At 32.7% G+C, this 20,182-nt stretch overlaps 3 protein-coding genes across 3 annotated transcripts; 1 reads left to right on the top strand and 2 right to left on the bottom strand.

Annotated features, from left to right (window-relative positions):
- Nucleotides 1–2,169: 2,169 nt before the first annotated feature.
- On the bottom strand, nt 2,170–3,196 carry LOC114759292 (uncharacterized). Its single transcript, XM_028948453.1, has 2 exons — nt 3,074–3,196; nt 2,170–2,610 (listed from the first exon to the last, which is right to left on the bottom strand). Exons 1-2 carry the CDS (start codon nt 3,194–3,196, stop codon nt 2,170–2,172), a joined length of 564 nt encoding a protein of 187 aa, XP_028804286.1.
- A 6,629-nt stretch (nt 3,197–9,825) lies between these two features.
- LOC114759311 (probable pterin-4-alpha-carbinolamine dehydratase, chloroplastic) lies at nt 9,826–13,346 on the bottom strand. The gene is made up of 3 exons (XM_028948478.1): nt 12,846–13,346; nt 11,033–11,225; nt 9,826–10,102 (listed from the first exon to the last, which is right to left on the bottom strand). Exons 1-3 carry the CDS (start codon nt 13,203–13,205, stop codon nt 10,011–10,013), a joined length of 645 nt encoding a protein of 214 aa, XP_028804311.1. The 5' UTR covers nt 13,206–13,346; the 3' UTR covers nt 9,826–10,010.
- A 2,936-nt stretch (nt 13,347–16,282) lies between these two features.
- Nucleotides 16,283–18,186, top strand: LOC114759290 (pectinesterase 1-like). The gene is made up of 2 exons (XM_028948452.1): nt 16,283–16,807; nt 18,136–18,186. The coding sequence occupies exons 1-2, from the start codon at nt 16,283–16,285 to the stop codon at nt 18,184–18,186; spliced, it is 576 nt and encodes a 191-aa protein (XP_028804285.1).
- The last annotated feature ends 1,996 nt before the right edge of the window (nt 18,187–20,182 follow it).

Here is a 20,182-nt window from a genome sequence, read left to right as displayed (position 1 = left end):
CAGCTTAATCTTTCTAGTCATGATGTCCACTAAATCTGGGCCAATAATTGTTCTTTCACTTAATTCAGTCCAACAAAGTGGAGATCTATATTTCCTCCCGTATAAAGCCTCATATGGTGCCATTTAGATACTAGCGTGATAGCTGTTGTTATAGGCAAATTCAGCTAATGACAAGTGAGTGTCCCAACTGCCCTTTAGCTCTATAGCACAAACCCTCAACATGTCCTCGAGAGTTTGATAGTCCTCTCGGTCTATCCATCCATCTAAGGATGATAAGTAGTACTAAACTTGAGCTTAGTACCCATAGCTTCATGTAACGACCGCTCGAAATTTAATGTAAACCTCAGGTCCCTATCAAAAATGATAGACTCTAGCACTTCATGAACTCGAACAATCTCATCTATATACAGCTTTGTCAATCGTTCCAAAGAGTAAGTACTTTTAATAGGTAGGAAGTGTGCAAACTTAGTCAATCTTTCCACAATTAGCCATATCGCATCATAGTCAACTGGGGTTCTTGGCATGCCAGTAATAAAGTCCATAAAAATACTATCTCATTTCCATTGGGGAATATCGAGATTCTTTAATAGTCCTGAAGGTCTCTGATATTCTATCTTGACCTTTTGACATGTTAGACATTTCAATACAAAATCCGTGACATCTTTTTTCTTTTTTGGCTACCAATAGTTCTTTTTCAAGTTTTGGTACATCTTGGTTATCCCTGTGTGTATCGTGTAATTACTTGATGCGTTTCTTCTAGAATAGTCTTTTTGATTTTCTCATTACCAGGGACACAAATCCTTTTCTTGTACCTCAAGATTCCTTCTTCACTAATTTCATAATCAGGCACATCACTGGTCTCCACTTTCTCTCGGATGCTGAGCAACCGGTCATCCTCCATCTATGCTAACTTCAAGTCTTGAAAGAACTCATAATTACCCAGAATTGATTGCAGAGTGGCTGGAGCCTCATGTACCACTTGGAGATCTCTTAATCCCTCTAAGCAATAGTGTTCTTCCAAACTCATGTGAAAGACATGCACCGTTTTCCTACTCAAAGCGTCTGTAACCACGTTGGCTTTACCTGGATGATACTTCAACTCAAAGTCATAGTCCTTGATGAATTTCATCCACTAATGTTGTCTATTATTCAGTTCCTTCTGATCTAATAAATACTTTGGACTCTTATGATCACTGAAGACTTCAAACTGTGATCTATATAAGTAGTGCCTCCAAATCTTCAATGCAAAAACCACCGCAGCTAATTACAGGTCATATGTAAGATAATTTTTCTCATGTGGTCTTAATTGCCTAAATGCATAGGCAACCACCTTACCTTCCTGCATAAGGACATACCTTAAACCCTTAAATGAAGTATCGGTGTAAAGGGTATACAGTTTACTAGGATCTGAAATAGTCAACACTGGGGCTGTGGTCAACTTAGCCTTCAGTTCTTGGAAAGCCGACTCACACTTTTCGTTCCAGATAAATGGCTGGTCTTTCTTGGTTAACTTAGTTAGAGGCATGGCGATATGAGAAAATCCCTTGATGAATCTTTGGTAATACCCAGCCAAGCCTGCAAAACTTCTCATCTCCATCACAGGTTTTGGCGATTCTCATTTCAACACGACATCGACCTTGCTAGGATCAACAGCTACTCCCTCGGAGGATACTATATGGCCTAAGAACTTTACTTCTCTAGGCCAGAACTCGTATTTGCTTAACTTAGCATACAATTGATAATCCCTCAATATTCACAATGCAATGTAAAGATACTCTTAGTGTTCTTCCTCATTCCTATAGTATATTAGCATATCATCGATAAACACCATAATGAACTTGTCCAAGTACGCCTAGAGATCCTATTCATGTAGTCTATAAACACCGTTAGAGCATTCGTCAAACCAAAAGGCATTACTAGAAACTCATAATGTTCGTATCTGGTACGAAAGGCCGTCTTCAGGATGTCCTCTGCTCTTACTCTTAATTGATTATATCCAAACCTTAAGTCAATGTTGGAAAACACTGCTGACTCTATTAGCTGATCCAGCAAGCCATCAACCCTAGGTAGAGGTTATTTGTTCTTGATAGTCACTTTGTTCAACTGTCTATAATCTATACACAATCTCAGGCTTCCATCCTTCTTTCTCATAAACAGTACTAGTGATCCCTATGGTGAGACAATTAGTCTAATAAATCTTTTTTCAAGTAACTCTTTGATTTGCTTTTTCAACTCTGCCAATTTAGAAGGTAACATTCTGTATGCTGCTTTATAAATTGGAGCTGTCCCTGGCACTAACTCAATGGAGAACTCAATTTCCCTCTCTGTGGGTAAGCTGGACACTTCTCTAGGAAATACTTCAGGAAACTCTTTTACTACCTCAATTTGCTCAATACCAGTTTCTTTATCTGTACTAATAGAAAAGAAAACAGCGTAGGCATGACAACTCTTTTGAATACACTTAGTTGCTTGAGTAGCAGACAACCACGGAAAACTATTAATAGTCTCAACTATCATAGTGCACAAAGGAAGGGTCCCATCTTCCCTTTTGCAATCTAAAATGGCATTATTTGCTGATAGCCAATCCATGCCAATAATCACATCAATACCCTTGAGGGGTAGACAAATCAAATTAATCGCAGACTCACGATTCTCAAATTTAATCACGAGACTTAAACAAGCCTGTGTGGTTAACATAGTAGCTCCCACTGGAGTCGATACTTTCAACAAGCAAGACAAATCATGCATTGGAAATTTAAACTTTTAAGCACATTCCGCAGCAATAAAAGAATGAGTGGTACCAGAATCAAATAACACAGGTATATTACGTCCTTGAAGGGAAACAGTACCTCTAATTAGATTAGAAAACGTACAGGCCTCCTCTTTAGTCAAAGCAAAAACTCTCCCTGGAACTGTGGATCTGAAACTAGAAGTTTGCTGCTGCACCTCTGGACAATTATGAGCTAGATGTCTAGACTTATGGCATCTGTAGCATTCCAAAATTGTCTTGTATGATTTCTCCCACATCTTAAGCAAGAACCAAAAACACTTGGTGTGGATCTCGTAGGCTCACGGTGGACACTCTGATCTCCTCCCATACTGTTTCCCTGAGCCTGTCTCCTCTGCATATAGCCTCCACACGTTGAATTCTTCTAATTCTGGCTCTTGCCTCTGCTTGAGCTACCCATGCTCCCATAACTGTAGCTACTCTTTTTATTGATTCCTCCCATTAGCGTCATAAAACTAGAGAATTTGCCTTGGTTGTCTTGACGTCAGCTCTTCTCTACCTTTTGAGTTCTGCAGGCTGTCATCCTGAGTTTCCTACAGGCATCCTTGAAACTATTAAACTGATATAAGGCCATTTGCTGCTTCAACTCTGACCTTGCCTGTTCTATCAATTGTCGGGCCATCCATTCCAGGTTATCTTTTTGTTGCAGGTAGGTAACGTGCTTGGAGAGGTCAATATACTTGGCAATAAACTCATCCTCATGCATGTTCTCCTGTCAAAGAACATAAAAAGCTATTTCTTTTTCTTGTCTCATGAATGGAGGGAAAATAGTGATCAAAGAACATCTGCTTGAATTCTGTCGAAGTAACTCCTGAGTCATTTATGCCACTTATGCTCCTCCACCACCTCTTAGCTTGATCCCTTAATAAGACCACCGCCGCTTGTACCTTCTGATAGGTATTACAGCTACACGCTTTGAATACTGTCTCCATATCATCGATCCAAGCCTCAGCTTTATCAGGATCCATACCCCCATCAAAAGTCTTTGGGTAATGACGCTTTATATCTTTCCATACACTCTTAAGGTTCACCGTCTCCTTTTTTTCTTGTTACCATTACGAGCTATTCTCTTCTCTGGTTCCTTCAATAGAGCCCCTGCGAGTTCTAGAATTACCCACAGACAGCTCAAGAAGCCCACTCTCTTTGAACTCTTCCACAGCTTTCTTGCTCCTCAGGTCTTCCTCCAACTTCCTTACCCTCTCATCTACCACCATAACTACCACTTCCCTTAGCTATTGCAATAAGGTTTCTTGGTTAAACTGTAGAGGATTTGGTGGTTGCTTAGGTGGGTTTGTGGATTCATCCCCATCCCGATTAGTTTGTCGGGATCACGTCCGTACTGTCCTCCCCACCTAAGGATAGAACACACCAAAAAGAAACAAAAGTAACGTCAAGCACAGACATAAAGTAACAAGGAAGGTTATATAAGATTATTATATATTGCCACTAAATGTAATGTAATACAACCCAATTCACATAATCTTTAGCACTGATACCAAATTGTAATGACCATTCTTTCAAAACCCATTTAGATTAAATCAAAAAATTAGTCATGATAGAAAAGAGGAAACCTTAAAATTTTAAAATCACTATTATGGTTAAAAGAAATAAACTTATATCACGAGCAACATCGACTATTAACTTGGGCCTTGGACTTTCAAAGTCCAGAAATATCATTTAACCATTAGTCCAAATCAAACTCATACTTTCAAACATACTAATTGATAAATCATTTTAATATAAGTTATAGAATCCATTAGTTAAAAGTCAACACTTTTAAAGAGTGCCATATGCAGATTCTTAGAGGTTTTTAGCCTTCTAACGGCCCTCTCATTTTAGATAGTAGTAATTAAAGGTATTAGTTTATAACGTTAGAGTAGATGAGCCCTATATGGCAATATATAACAAATAAGCACAGAACAAAAGTCTGGAGGCAATACAAGCTATAACAGCACATTATTCCTCCAGAGCCTTCCCTGATGGGCTACCACCTGAACTATCACCTAAAGATAGTAGAAACCACAGGGTGAGACAAACACCTCAATAATCAACTATCCAACTCATCATACGTACTAGCACGTGCTCGTGAGGTGTCAAGTGGGACAGTTATTAATTCTCAAGAAATATAGATATATCCATAGAAATCTAATTTCAATAATCAAAACCCTCATTATGGGGCTAATACACAAGCCACATAAATCTATCCCTTACTATGAGGGATCAATCAGACATATAGGCCTATCCTTTACTGTGGGGGACAAATAAGAAAAGAAGTCACAAAGGCCTATCCCTCACTATGGGGGACGAAGGAAGCCTACTAATGTGCACCAATAGTGGCCTTATCACATGGTAGAACAGGACTCAACTCGAAATTCAAATCACAACCAATCATTCACAATATAATAAGAAATATCTCAATTTTTTCTCAACATATATCCACAGGATATAGACCATATATTTTTTCAAATGGCTCAATCACAATTCCAAAAATCTCATAAGATAATCTTCATAGCTCAAAAGATATAACATATCTACTAGAGTTTCAAATAACACATCATTATTCTTAAATAGCAAAATACTCATAAACAACATATTAACACATATAACAAGTGGAAAGTGATTATCTCTCGCCAAAGCAATAAAAAGGATTACCAGAAGGTCAATTATTTGTTCAACCAATAATTAATCTATATAATTAATATAACAACAAATTAACATAAGCCTATATATTAGTTAAATTTCTAATTAAATGAAATTTTATTTTATTTTTATTTTAAATTCTTGCAACTCTCATAACCTAAAATTTAGTATTTTATAACTGACTTATAATTTTCTAACAAGCCAAATTATTTATTTACAGCTTCCAAATTATTTACTTTAATAAAAAGGATTTTTCAAAATTTTCAAATATGAAATTATTATGTTCTAAATTCTAAAAATCTCATTTAAAATTTAAACCTTAAAGCCGAACCATAAAAAAGTCAATAGTATCTCAAATATTTATATATAAATAATCTAATCAAAATTTTAATAGTATAACTATCACACACACACATATATTTCCATATATAATAAATTTTTTAGATAAAATAATTATTTTAAAACTTTCAGTTGCCCAATAAATAAAACTAAACATAATAAAATCTCAATAATATATCAAACAACCCAAATAAATTATTTGACTTAAATTTAGTCGGTAAAAATATAATATAAATCATATATAACAAATTTTTCAACTAGAAAAATTAATCTAAGTATTAAAAACTAATAAATGGACAAATCTAAACCAACTAAAATTGACAACTCATTTACCTCTAAATTTTTATGGTAATCTTTTATCAAAACTCAATACTTACATCATATATAAGTCAAAAATTTTCTCTAATCATTATAGTAATACAACTATTAGGAAGCGTAAAATATATAGGAAATATTCATAAAAAAAGTTTGATAAAAAGAAGTATATTTGTGTATCTAAATTATTTTCAAAACTTATCCTCTCCTTCACTGGTCTGTTCCTATCTCTCTCGTACTATTTATCTCTTCCTCATTCTCTCTCTTTCTCCCGCATGCACCTCATCTTCTACGTCCCCTCTCTCTTTTATTCTTCATTTTCCAACCACTCTCTCATATTTTTTTTCTTCTTGCATCAAAATCCCCCTCCCCCAAAGTCTTCTTTCATTACTTCCTTCTCCCAAATTTCTTTCCCATAGTCAATGCCTCAACTTTCGGTGGAAAGATATTACACATCATTTTTAGTGTGCTAAGGGGTCATAGGTTCAAGCCTTTCCTTAGCCACCTTTTTTTTTAAAAAAAAATCTTCCAGCCACCGGAGCTACAATAGGGGCCACCAGAGCTCCAACCTCCGACGGTAGCCACCTGAGCGCTAGTGGCCGAACCTCTGACCTCCGGTGATCAGAACTCCTACGACCATTAATATTTATTTTTTAAAAAAATAAAAATGAGGGGTATTATTGTAATCTTACTCTTAATTTTAATTTCAGTTTGATCGTTTAATCTTGCAGTGACAATGTGACATTTCAAAATATTTTGGGGGTTGTTTGAAATAAATTCTCAAGTGCAGTTTTTAAGCGAAAATTTTCCAATAATAAAAGCTAAAGCAATTGATGACTGTAAAAGCAAAAGTAAAAAGATGTTAAAGCAGCCATCTACTGTTTTAGCATTTTTTTACTTTTGCCTGCTAAAAGCCTCATAGGAAACTAGAACAGGCGCTTTTAGCCTAAGTCTAGAAGCCGTCGACCCCGTGGGTTGAAGTTAGGGGTGGAAATAAGCCAGGAAGCCTATCAAGGACTTGTGGCCTAGCCTGTAAGTTGCCTGACCTGACCTGACCTGACCTATTTCCAAACTAAAGTAGGTTCAGGCCTTTTTAAAGGCCTGTTTCTCTTAAAAGGCCAGGCCTAGGCTCTTTAATAAGCCTGTTGGGCGGCCTGAGCCTGTTATTTTTTTAAAAAATATTATAATTGTAAATTTATAATTAACTTTTTTAGAATAATAACATGTTTTGATTAATATTGTAATATGCCTCATACCATATTTTTATCCTGAATAAGATCATGTTTGAGTTACTCTTCAATATGCCTTGAATGATGATTTCTGTAATATGCACTTTATTATTCGTTCAAATCCTACTTGCCCGATGATGATTTCATGTTTGTCATTTTTTACTTTTATTTACCTACGCAAAACTACTCTGTTTTTCTAATGTACATCACCAACAATTGACAATAGAAATAACCCCTATATGAATTTGACTTTTGTTTACCCCTTGTATTGCGACCATTTTAACTACATCTTCTCCTCAAGTTATTAAATATTTTTCACTTAAATAATATGATTTGAAACATGAACAACAAAATAATACACTACCATTTGAATATTAAATATTTTTCACTTAAATATTTTAGATAATTTTTATGTTTGTATTTTAGACAATTTGGATTGAGTTATTGTAATTTTGAGTTGATTTAAATATGTTTAAAAATTTTTTAAAAAATACAGCCTTCTTAACAGGCTTCAAGTCAGACCAGGCTTTTGCGTAGGCCAGGCTTAGGCTGAATATCAGGCGTGTCAGAAGCCACAAGCCAGGCTCAGGCCAATAGGCTTCAATACAGGCCTGACCTATTAAAGGTGAAGCCTAATCTGGCCTTGCCTATTAAAGGTGAAGTCTAATCTGATCTGGCCTGTTTCCACCTCTAGTTGAAGCAAAACCTTTGCTAAGTTTCAGACTTGGATTCTCTCTACTACCCTTCCCATCATTCTCCCTTCCACTACCCTTCTTTTCTCTTCATATTTATTGAATCAAAACTCTAGTAGTCTAGATTTAATATTTTATAATATTTTATAAAAATAATATTATTATAAAAAATAGATAAATATATTTAAAATGTTAAAATCTAATCTGAATAGTTCATAGCTGCAGACTGTTATTATAGAGCAAATTTTTTCAATTTTTTTAATTACAGATATGAGCTGACTAGATTTTAACAGTTTAAATTTATTTATTTTTTTAATAATATTATTTTTCTAAGATGTTAAATCTGGATCATCGGAATTTTGATCCAATAGTTGTGAAGAAAAAAAGAGGGTAATGGAGAGGAAGAGGATGGGAAGGGTAATAGAAAGGATCCAAATCCCTAAGATCCTATTTGGTAAGAAGTATTGAAAATTAGGGATACGGATTGAAAAAATTTATTAAAAGAGTATTTAACATAAGAGATTACTTGTTATATGGAATTAGTCAAACCCATATATATGAGATTGGGGAATACCATAGGGAAAGTGATATTCTTCAATCTTACCTCTATGAATTTGCCTACTTCTATGTAACAAGTAATTACTCATACCAAATAATATTTTAATGAGTTTTTTCAATTGTAATCTCAATCTCTGTATCTCATTTTCAATGTTTCGTACCAACACATAAGTTCCTTGGGACACAAAGGCGGAATTGTCCATGGAACAAACTGAAAAAAAAAAAAAAATCAAAACTGATCGATCATCACAGATGGAAACGATGAACTCATCAGGACTCTAAAAACTTTTATCATACGTTAATATTCAAACCAGTCTTCATCATTAAAAACTCTAATTCAATTATTCAACCTGTCCATCACCCCAATGCCTTCACAAATGCTACCGTATATAAACATGAACCTGAAAAAAAAGAAAAACAGAGAATTTGCAGTGGTTGGACTAGATCGGACTTCAAACTCGCAACGGAAGCTAGATAGCGACAATGTCCCAGTCGATGGCGATGATAACCATGGAAGGGGTAAAAAGGCGACAAGCTCCAAAACAGAAAAAAATGGAGGTAGTAGAAATCGATATCTATCATTGTAGATCAAAGACGTACAGACACCGTTGGTCATCTGCTGCAATCTGCAAATCATTAAATCGAAGAGGGAAGTCGGAGAAATCGTAGATCGAAGAGCAAGGCACCATCTGCCGGTGCTCGTACCATCATCCTCTGCCGTTGCCCGCTCCATCGTCCTCAAGCCGTCCTCTGCCTTGTCGTCATCCATGTTCACCGTCATTTTCAAATCTGCGGGAGGGCAAAATGGTCACCATATTTGAGCTCCATGGAGCTGGTCTCAGTTGCATGGGTAGAGGCATGGAACCCAGTTCCATCGTTTTTTATGGAAGCGGGTTCCATTGAGAAGCGGGCTCCCAGCCACCAAACGTTCCAAATATATGGTTTAGATTCCACTTCCACTTCCTTGACCTCAGTTCCACACTACCAAACGGGATATAACGTCACAATTATACACCCTACAAGAGGAGCATCGACAAGTTTAAAATCCATTCGGAAGGTCCCAGGGCTTCTTCATTTTTTATTTCTTTCTATTTATTCATTTAAAAAAAACTATAAAATTTTAAATTGAAATTTACTTTTTTGGCAACAAAAGAATTTTTTTAAAAAAAAAATTCAAATATTAAAAATATAGATGCTATGTTTCGATTATTTTCTGTGTTCATTGAAATTGTTTGAATCCTCTAGCTACTGTCACTACAGGAGTGGAAAGTACTTGAATTATTGATGCTGACCACAGTTGTGGACAAATAAAAAATAAATATGTACGAATACAATTGCTTTGAGGGAAAATGACCATTAAAAAAAAATAATGATAAGAACTATAAATTCGAAATTTCCAATACAGTACAAGCCAGGAGTGATTTTGTGAGAAGAAAGAAAAACTACTCATTAGGCCCAAATTCTTTTCTTTGGTGCCAGATCTGCCGTCTTTATCTCATCTATCTTTGCTGCTATTATGAAGTCATTCATACTTAGTCCTCCTGCAAAAATTGAAACCCCTTTTAATCAACCAAAATCTTCACATCTTTCTTTTTTTTCCTCAACAATCCATATGAGAAAAATGAGCAGACTTAACTAAACAGTAAAAATTGAATGATGTAAATCCTAATGGGTTCACAAAATTAAAGAAAGATCTTTAGGGAAGAACAAAAACTATGGATAATATCCCATGTAAAAGAAATGTACTTTGCATTCTACTTATGTGTACTATTTTTATGTTTTTTGTTAGTAAAAAAACTACTTTTACACATACTTTATAGAACAAAGCAAACTACTCATTTTCATTTCGTTTAAATTACTAATAATAAAATAATACTCCTTTGGTCCCATTTATAAGGGGAGAGAGAAGACATTTTTTGATCCTATTTATAAGGTACTGAATGAAATTTTTTATATGGATATACAATTTTATCTTTCATTTATTATTGTGTTGACTTTGTTTTAAAAAGGTATAATGTATATTAAATAAGAATGAAGTTAAAAAGTTGTTGAATTTTAAATGAAAGTTAATGAAATTTAGGGTTTTTCTTAGTTTGTGTAAAACATGTTGAAAATGACTTATAAATAAGACAAAAAGAGTACATTTATTCAATAATTAAAAATGGAAGAAAGGCATTTCAGACATTGAAAACATTCTTGCAGTGTCAAGTTCTTCCATAATTCCGAGGATGGAAAATCAATCCCTGAAAACGGTTGTATCAAGTTTCCTAAATGAAAGGAATAATTGTAGACACAATGAATCAAACATGCATGCATTGTTTCCATTTCCATTATATTCTTTAAGGTACACTTAACTCTGAACCAGATGAGACCCTAAGATTCATTTTTGGCATACTCGCATGTCCATGAATGACTTGATTAGTTAAACTAATTTTATAAGACTGAGGAAGTGGGACTAGTTTAAGGTTTACCAATGGAAGCTGTCCATAATTCTGCTCGCACTTGATTTGGTTGTTCCAAGTGGAGTGTTGGGAAATGGCCTGAAGCCTCTGTAACCTTAAGGATCCTGTTGATCAGTTCAACTCCGCATTTAAAATCTCTCACTTTCCACAAGCATTGAAGTTTAAGTCCTTCTTCTTCATCCAATAGTCTCCAACCAACAATCTACAGGAACTAACAGAATGCACGTTCAGAAAGAGCAAGTGAAATGGACTTCCATCATATTCGCTTTCATTGACCAAGAATGAAACTTACTCCAAAATAAGAGACTCGGATAAAACTAGGAAGGAAATGACATTAATTTACAAAAAAACAGTTTTCTTGGGCAAGCATTATCGTACATTTTGTTTTCAAGTCTACCAATCTTGATTAACATGGTTACATAAATGATATTGATGTAAGACTGACAAACTTATGAACCAAGTTCCAACTACTAATTTGTGCACTTGACATCACTGGAAAAAAAAAATGCCAGAAAGAAATCAAGTATAATATAAAACTAAAGTAAAAGTATCCAATACTAAATTTAAAGGCTTGTGGAACATTAACTTCATAAGAGTATGTGGTAACTAACCCTAGAACAGAGAGTGCATAAGGGTAAATGGCAATGATTGCAACTAACAGTGCATGACAGCTTGAAAGCAATACGCCAATATCTTCTTAATGAAAGAAAAATTGCATTTCTCTTTTTCTCGATGTGGAATGGGACCCAAAAAAACTCATAATCAAGGAGTACAGAGCACAAAGTACAGAGAGAAGCTTCGCGTATTGAGTTGCAGGAGATTAAGATGCAAATTATGGATGTCCATTTTTCCTATGCTCAAAGTTCTACCAAAAGAGACGCATATGCAAAAAAACCATCTCGGCCTAAACTTTGTATATTCCTGATTAGGAATGGTCCTTGTTCCCCAATTTTACACAAACTAGTTCTATTGCAAAGAGAAGAGACGAAAGAGTTGGATCAACCATGTAAGTAAGTGTATCAGCTTCACATTCACCATATTATAGTCAAAGGATCCCCAAATTAGAGACATCGAAGAGTTAACTTGATCTATTTTACATGGGCTAAAATCAAAATCATAGGAATAACCTGATTTAACATATGCAACCCAAAATACAATATCTTACGCTACATCCGCAGACTACAAGATTTTTATCAGCTCTACGGTTCAGAGATCAAGAACCTAAAGTCAGTAAATGAACAATCTCTTTTCAAAGGCTAAGCAGCGAACTAGCACAGCCAAGTTCTGTCAATACTTGAGTATTACTGCTGATAAATGTATAAGCCAGACAAAATCATGGGCAGAAATTATTTCTCATAACAAGCTGGGCTGCAAACAATAATAGATTCATAGGTAATTTCAGGATAAACCATTCAATGACTCAAAGTCAATTCCAGCTTAGATATTGCTGGTAACAGACGTAAAAGACAAATAGCTCATAAGCACTTAGGCAGAGATCATTTGAGAAACACCAAGGTTTCAATTTGGTCCTCAACAAAAAATTTCATTCATTTTAGTCCTCCAATAATTAAAATATTTGTAATGTCCAGTTTTGATCCCATTTTTATTCAAAATTAACAGCAAACACAATTTAGCACATTATCCCTCATCTATCCTATTGTGACCAAATTGAAATAAATTATCTATCAGTAACCAAGTTGAAAGTTCACCCATCCAATAACCAACATAAGTCTTATCCTCAAAATTTGACAGCAAGACTGCATAGTTATACAGTTAATCGACAGAAAGAGTAAAATTAAGCAAACGGGTCATAAATTCAGACCTTCTTCAACAGTTTTTTGGCATCATCTTCAGACATGGGAGGCTGCAAAGGCGAAACAGGAGAGCACTCTTGCTGGGCAAGGGAAAGAGCAGAGAGATTGGGGATAAGGATTTTGTGCTCAGTGTCCTTGAAACCCAACACTTTCTCTCCAAACTGGCTTTCCAATTCAGCAGGAAAGGGGTCTCTGGCGCCAAAATCGCCAAGCAAATCAGGGGCCATAGCTCGAGTTCTGAGGCGAAAAGCAGAGGGAGTACATCGAGAAGGAATTGAGGGAGAAAAGGCGGGAAGAAGACGAGGAGTGGATATGAGATGCAGAGCCACAAATGGAGAAGAAGAAGAAGAAAGGTTGGTTATGGCCATTTGATTCGTTTGTGAATGAAAAAGAAAGATTCGATGGAGGGGAAGTAGAGTCGTTGAAGTGTGCCTGTGAAGGAAAGAAGGTTTTGAAATCTGGTGGCTGAGGAGTGAGGGAACAGGATGAGGATTGGTGGTGAGGATGGAATGGCAGCGTTTGGTTCGGACAAGAGTCAAGCTTGCCTGCAAGAGGATACAATAGAGTCAAAATTTTCATTTATTTAGTTGAGATTAATATTCTTTTCTAAAAAAATAAATTAGACACCGTTCTTGAATTTTTAATCGTATGTAAATAATTTTTAGAATTTTTTAAAACCCTTATTTTCAAGTTTTTATATGTCTGTCTGGTTTTTAATATGTTCATTATTCTGCTAATAAAGTACTACTTCTCCAGTTCTAAATCTAAGATCCTTATAGGACCGGAAGAGTATAATATGTTATTAACTATGCATACACTTTCTTAAATTTTATTGTTATGTCACCTAGTATGATCAAATTTTAAGTTATATATAAATAACTTTTTTTTAATTCTTAAGTCATATAAATAAATCATAAATCGTAATGTACTTTTGACTAAACGGAAAAATTGATATTAATAGGTCATTTGCACAAATTTAAAAATTTAAAGAATATGATGATTTCTTATTATTATCAAGTTCTAAGAGTTAAAGAAATTCTTTAATTAAGTTGTATGTGATTTAAAGTCATCAGGGTTATACATAATTTATAATTTAAAAAATATAAGCTAAATTATATATAATACTATTGTGTACATATCTATGATCATTAGTAAATAATAACTATATTTTATTAATTGATAATAACATACTACATGACATTTGACAATGAACAAAAGGGATAATTAATATGTAAGTCCTTACATTTTCAACTGGTTTTTAATCAGGTTTTTATAATTTTTTTTTCTTTTCATCAGGTCAGACCTTACACTTTCACATGTTTTTAATCAGGTTTTTATCATTTTTTTTTATCAGGTCCTTATTATCTTACTTTATTTTTAATCAATTCCTTATTCTTCATTCTATAAAAAATAATATTCTATAAATAATAAATTATTATAACAATCTTATGTTAATATTCTTTTAAATTTTTAGCTAAACGTATATATTATTTATTTTTCAATTCTAATTTTTATAATTATAAAATTCAAATTATAATAATAAAATTTTCTAAAATTAGAATATAATTATAAATAATTTATAGTTAAGTATAATTAATTGTTTTGATTAATTATTAATTACTAAATGATTATATCAATTATTTTGTCCAATTATGTAATTATTAATTTAAAAATGAAATAAATTTTAAAGAATAAAGTTAATAAATAATTTTTTTAAAACTACAAAGAATCTAATTAAAAAATAAATGAGACCTGATAAAAAGAAAAACAAATGGAGGGCCTAATTAAAAACACATGAAAGTAAAAAGACTTGATAAAAAGAAAAAAAATTATAAAGACCTAATTAAAAATCATATAAAATTATAAGGAGCTAGCGATTAATTATCCCTTGAACAAAATCACTATGCTCATGTAGTGAATGGGCTTAATGCTAATATAAATTACGACGTTGTGACATATAGATAACTTTGATTTAATTTATTTTAGGAAAAAAAAAGAGTTTTCATTTTGACTTCAAGAAGAGCCAACGTGGCAGCTTAGAAATTAATTTAAAATTAAAATTAATCTTTTTCTAAGATTAACGACTTAAGATTTAAAAATTTAATTGTCTTGTTGATATCTCCTACCGTGTCTACTAATTAAGGCATGTTATGTCACCAAAAAAAAAAAATTCGGGCATATCATTTAATTGTATTGCGTACGATGTATATATACAGGCATGCATGAGTTACCACTGATTAAAATTTGCGTGCATGTTTCGAGGTTGCAACTAAAATCATGTTTATTACCTACTTTTACGAAAATTACGATTTTAATATGTTCCAAAAGGCAAAACTAAACATTACTATAATAAGAAGCATTTAGCATATTATTTGATGCTGTATATTATATATGTGAATCTAAAATGAATCATTTAAGGTCAAATTTTTCTCTAGAAGTTTTGATTAATAAGTATGGGTGTGTAATAGTTTTTTTTAGATTCAATATCATCCCAAAAATGTTAAAAGAGAAGCAATGTCAATCGCCTTACGCTAAACCGATGTCTATTGCATTACACCTTATGCCATTTTACGTGAACATAACTGTGTTTTCTTCTTTAATCATTTTTGCTTTGGAAGTTTCGGGAAAATGGTCTCTCTATTTTCTTTTCCCTCCATTTTCATCGATCCCCTTCTCACCTCAGCTATAAGATTGAGATTTTAACAGTTCAGATTTCATATTTATAAAATTATAAATAAAATGTTAAATTTTCAAAAAAAAATCAAATAAAACTACTAAATTTCAGTCAGTATAATTCAAAACAATAATAAAAAATTATTTTTAAAAACATGAAATCTGGACCATTAAATTTCAATTTTAATGGTTGAGATGGGAAGTTGATATGGAAATAGAGAGGAAGAGAAGTGGAGAGACTCTTTGTCTTGAGGTTTTGAACTATCAATAATGCCCCGGAGGTTTTAAAAAGGGACCAGTTTTGCCCAAATTTAATAACAAAATGAAGTTGTAGGTGGCGGAGGGTCTAACATGGTAAACATTTGCTTAGCTAACATTAATATAGGATAACATTACCCTTTTTTAACATTTTTGGGGGCAACATTAAATCCAAAAAAATTTCGCATACCCACAATTCCTACTCACAAACTTTTAAAACAAAATGGAACGTTAACTCTTACCTAGAACATGCATTAATTTGTTCAAGAGCTTTAGGTAACATTTTATGAAACTCAACAAAATTGAAACGAACAACATGGTATAAAATATAATCAAAACAGTATACTTTCATAAAACCCAGATATGTACGTACATCGAACAGATTATCGAAGAGCTATACATAACTACGCACACGCACACACATATATATACGCATCCAAGTCTCATGCCTTTACATTTCTTACATTGTCTAGTATAATAAACATCACACCACCATCATCATTTATCACTCATCATGGCCACAAAAGCAACTAGCAGCTCCGCCATCGCGGCGGCTGTATTTATGGTGGCCGCTCTGATCACCACCGTCCTCTCTGACGACATGCTTCCAGTTCCCGGCGACAAGTCCCAACTTACGAAATGGTTCAACGACAACGTGAAGCCACTGTCGTCGGCACAGCTTGAAATGAATAATAATAAGGGCCTAAGAATAATAAACCCTAAACTTGCAGCTGCAGAAAAACGAGTGAAGGTGGTGAAGGTGAAGAAAGATGGAAGCGGAGACTTCAAGACGGTGTCAGACGCCATTAAAGCCATCCCTGAAGGTAACAGGAGGAGAGTAATAGTGTATGTTGGAAGTGGGACTTACTTTGAGAAAATAAAGATAGAGAAGACGAAGCCTTTTGTAACTCTGTTTGGCGATCCTAAGAATTTCCCAAACTTGACCTTCGATGGAACTGCACAAAGATTTGGAACTGTGGATAGTGCTTCCTTGATTGTTGAATCCGACTATTTCGTTGCTGCCAATCTCGTTATTTCGGTTTGTATAATCCAAATCTCTTTTTTATTTTCACAAATTAAACTTAATATACAACATATATTTTGATTTCTTAGCCAAAGCTAGTTATATATGGAAAGTTATGTAGGGGAATATAAGTTGAAAATTTCATAAATTTCAAAATCTTAAAGTTTTGAGTCAACATGTGATCGAATCCACTTAGATGCATCTTCTTGTTGCTATAAGCTTGGCAATCCAGATAACTCTATGTCCTAATTAATTTATAGTACCTTTATGTATTATTATTTGGCTAAAACACATAGTAATCGTTTAATTTTACATGAGGTCATGTCATTAGCAGTGTCTTTTAGTTATTTAACTTTTAATGATATTAACAAAAACTGCTGAGTTGAAATTTTAAATGTCGAAAACATAATTTTAAATGTTGACATATTAAGTTTAATTTTTAAAAATAATAATTATTAGCACAAAAAAATATTACTTGAGACTAATGGTGTTAGATTTAGAGGATTAAAAAGATATTTTATAAAATTAATAGACCAAATTGCAATATTATATAAAGTCAAAGTACTAAATAGTCCCTTCTTATTTTTGAAAGAAAGTGCAATACAATATTGTGATGGATAGTATATTGTGAATTTTTATCTAATCATTATACTCATAAATTCTTTATTAATATTGAATGCACCACATGGATTTTTGTCATGTAAGTATTTAGGGAATTCATATTATTTACTTTTGCGGGTACATGCATGAATGATTATATAAAATATTCTTAATATAAGAGCTTGTTTGATTTTTAATATTTTTTCTTTCATATTTATTTTTTTTCTTCAAAATAGTCATTATAGTAATTGCACATGTTAAAGATATCATCAAATGATAATTCTAGCTAATATACTATATGATTAGCAAAAGTGTTTTAGAAAAAATAATACTTATTTATAACAAATAATTAACTTAACTAATCTTCACAAATTAATCAATTAAATCTTATATTAAAGACTAGAGGTAGTAGTATATTACAGGGAAAGAAGGGTTGGGAAAGAAGGCATTCCTTTGTATAAACATTAGAAAATTAACTGAATTTAGAGGTTCAGATTTCATATTTATAAAATTATAAATAAAATGTTAAATTTTCAAAAATAAATAAATAAAGTCAGATAAATCTACTAAATTTTAGTCAGTATAATTCAAAACAATAATAAAAAATAATTTATAAAATTATTTTCAAAAACATGAAATCTGGATCATTAAATTTTCAATTTTAATGTTTGATACAGGAAGCTGATGGAAAAAAAAAAAAAAAAGTAGAGCGACTCTTTACCCAAAAGTTTTAAACTTTTCAGATGCATTCGGCACCAATCCCATTACTTGTCAGATTCACACCCAACGACTGAACGACATCCGCCGCTCCCTTTCTCACATAGCAGTCTTTTTTTTTTTGGGTCAAATTTCACACATAGTAGTCCACAAAATGTACCGCTTCTAAGTTGTAGGGGAGACTTTTGACTTTTGACTGTCTTGTATAGAAAAGAAAATGTTCACCCTTTTTATTTATCATTTGTACTTTTTTAATATTTTATTTTTAATTTTATCTTTATTAATTAAAAAAAGAACAAATATAAAAGTGAAGAGAGAGGAAATGAGTGAGAAAAAATATACTCTCCCATGTATGAGTATTTGGATTAGTTTTTTAAAAATGATTTTATAGTATACAAAATAAATATATAAAAAGATTTTTATCTCAAATTATGCAAAGACTCTCTTTTAAAGTGCTTTTAGGGTCGCCAAACTCTCCTAGTGCATGTTTGATTTAGGGAGATTTCGGATGAAAACTAAATTATAGTTTTAAAAATGATTTTAGAAACAAAAAAAAAAACTTAAAATCAAGCATGCACTTACTGGTTTTGGGGGAAAAAGTTCCAAATTCAATAAATATTTTGTTCGGAGAATCGGTGTGGGAAAATCACAGGGGGTTTGGATTAAAAAAGTGATTTTAAGTAAGTGAAGATAAAATTTCTCTTACATATTTATTTTGTATACTACAAAATTATTTTTAAAAAGCTAATCCAAACGCCTATTTTTATGATTTCTCCTCAGATCTAGCCAAGCGAACACTGCTCCAGCAATATTAAACACATAACAGAAGTACAGTGGAATTTTGCTTTCCTTTTCTTTTCAGGGTCTAACATTGTAGGTTATGGTTATCCTCATCAACGTTGCATTCTTTAGTAAAATTACCTTTCATCACAACTGCGTTGCTAATTGTTGTGGGGGCGGGAAAAAATCTAAACCGTACCTTTAAATCCAATTTTATCAAGTGAAAATTATAATGAAGTCCGAAAGAAGAAAAGTAATTACAAAACAAGTTTCATAAGTTGTCATTTTCTACTTTATAATTTTTATTACAGGCTACTTAAATTGATATTGAAAATTTTTGGTAATTATCTTTTTTAATTAGGATCTCATTGTAATTCTCTTTTTTATCAACCCAAATTTGAAGTTTTTAGTTAGTGATTTTTTTTCAAATGACCAATTGTTTTTAAGAAGTGATATTTATCTGTTTATACTTAGATTATTATTTTATATTGGGAAAACGACAAAAAAAACCTCCAAATCAATATTAATATTTTAAATTATAGTAGTCACCCATAGCATAATATTTCAAACCTGATCATATCATCAAAAGCTCCAACCTTCTTATCTTCCTTTACAAATTTTAATACTACCTCCACTCCCGATTATAAGAGTTAGTTGACTAATTTGATGAGATTAACGAAATAAGTTAAATTAGTCACTTGTAATGTAAATAGATGTTGTCTTTCCTAAAATATCATGATTAATCAAGTGTATTAGCTATAACTATCATTATTAGAAAGACTATCTTAAACAAAAATACATAAATATGAGAGACAAAGTGGATTGAAGTCTTATATTTATGATTAAAATAAAAGTCAAACGAGGTATTATATTAAGAACCGGAGCTAGTATTTTATTATCTGGATAGAAGAAGGATGTAGAATAATAAAACTGTTCGCATTAAATTCAAACTTTTTATTTCTTAAATTCCATGAGAAGGATTTAAATGCTACTTGTTGCTCTTTGCGTCGAAACTAACTCCAGATCACCCATCTGTTACTTTATAAGAGAAATAACATCACTATATTGCTGTTTTAACGTACAGCAACAAAAAGACCAAGTCTGTTTAAAGAGAAGGGAGTTTCGAGATTTAATTTTCTATTAATGGGCATTCATAGTTTTAGTTACTATTAGGTTTAATGGCTGAAGATGTTGAAACAAAAAGCGAAGAGCTCTCCAAGTCTCACATATTTAACCATACCAGCTCCTATAAATTGCAATTCATTCCGCTCTCATTTCAAGAAATATTCCATC

The sequence above is a fragment of the Neltuma alba genome, unplaced genomic scaffold (assembly GCF_004799145.2).
Source record: "Neltuma alba isolate B1F8T4 unplaced genomic scaffold, ASM479914v2 tig00010816_pilon, whole genome shotgun sequence".
Lineage (NCBI taxonomy): Eukaryota > Viridiplantae > Streptophyta > Magnoliopsida > Fabales > Fabaceae > Neltuma > Neltuma alba.
Note: the sequence above shows the minus strand (reverse complement) of the source record. Positions and strands in the feature narration are given on the sequence as shown.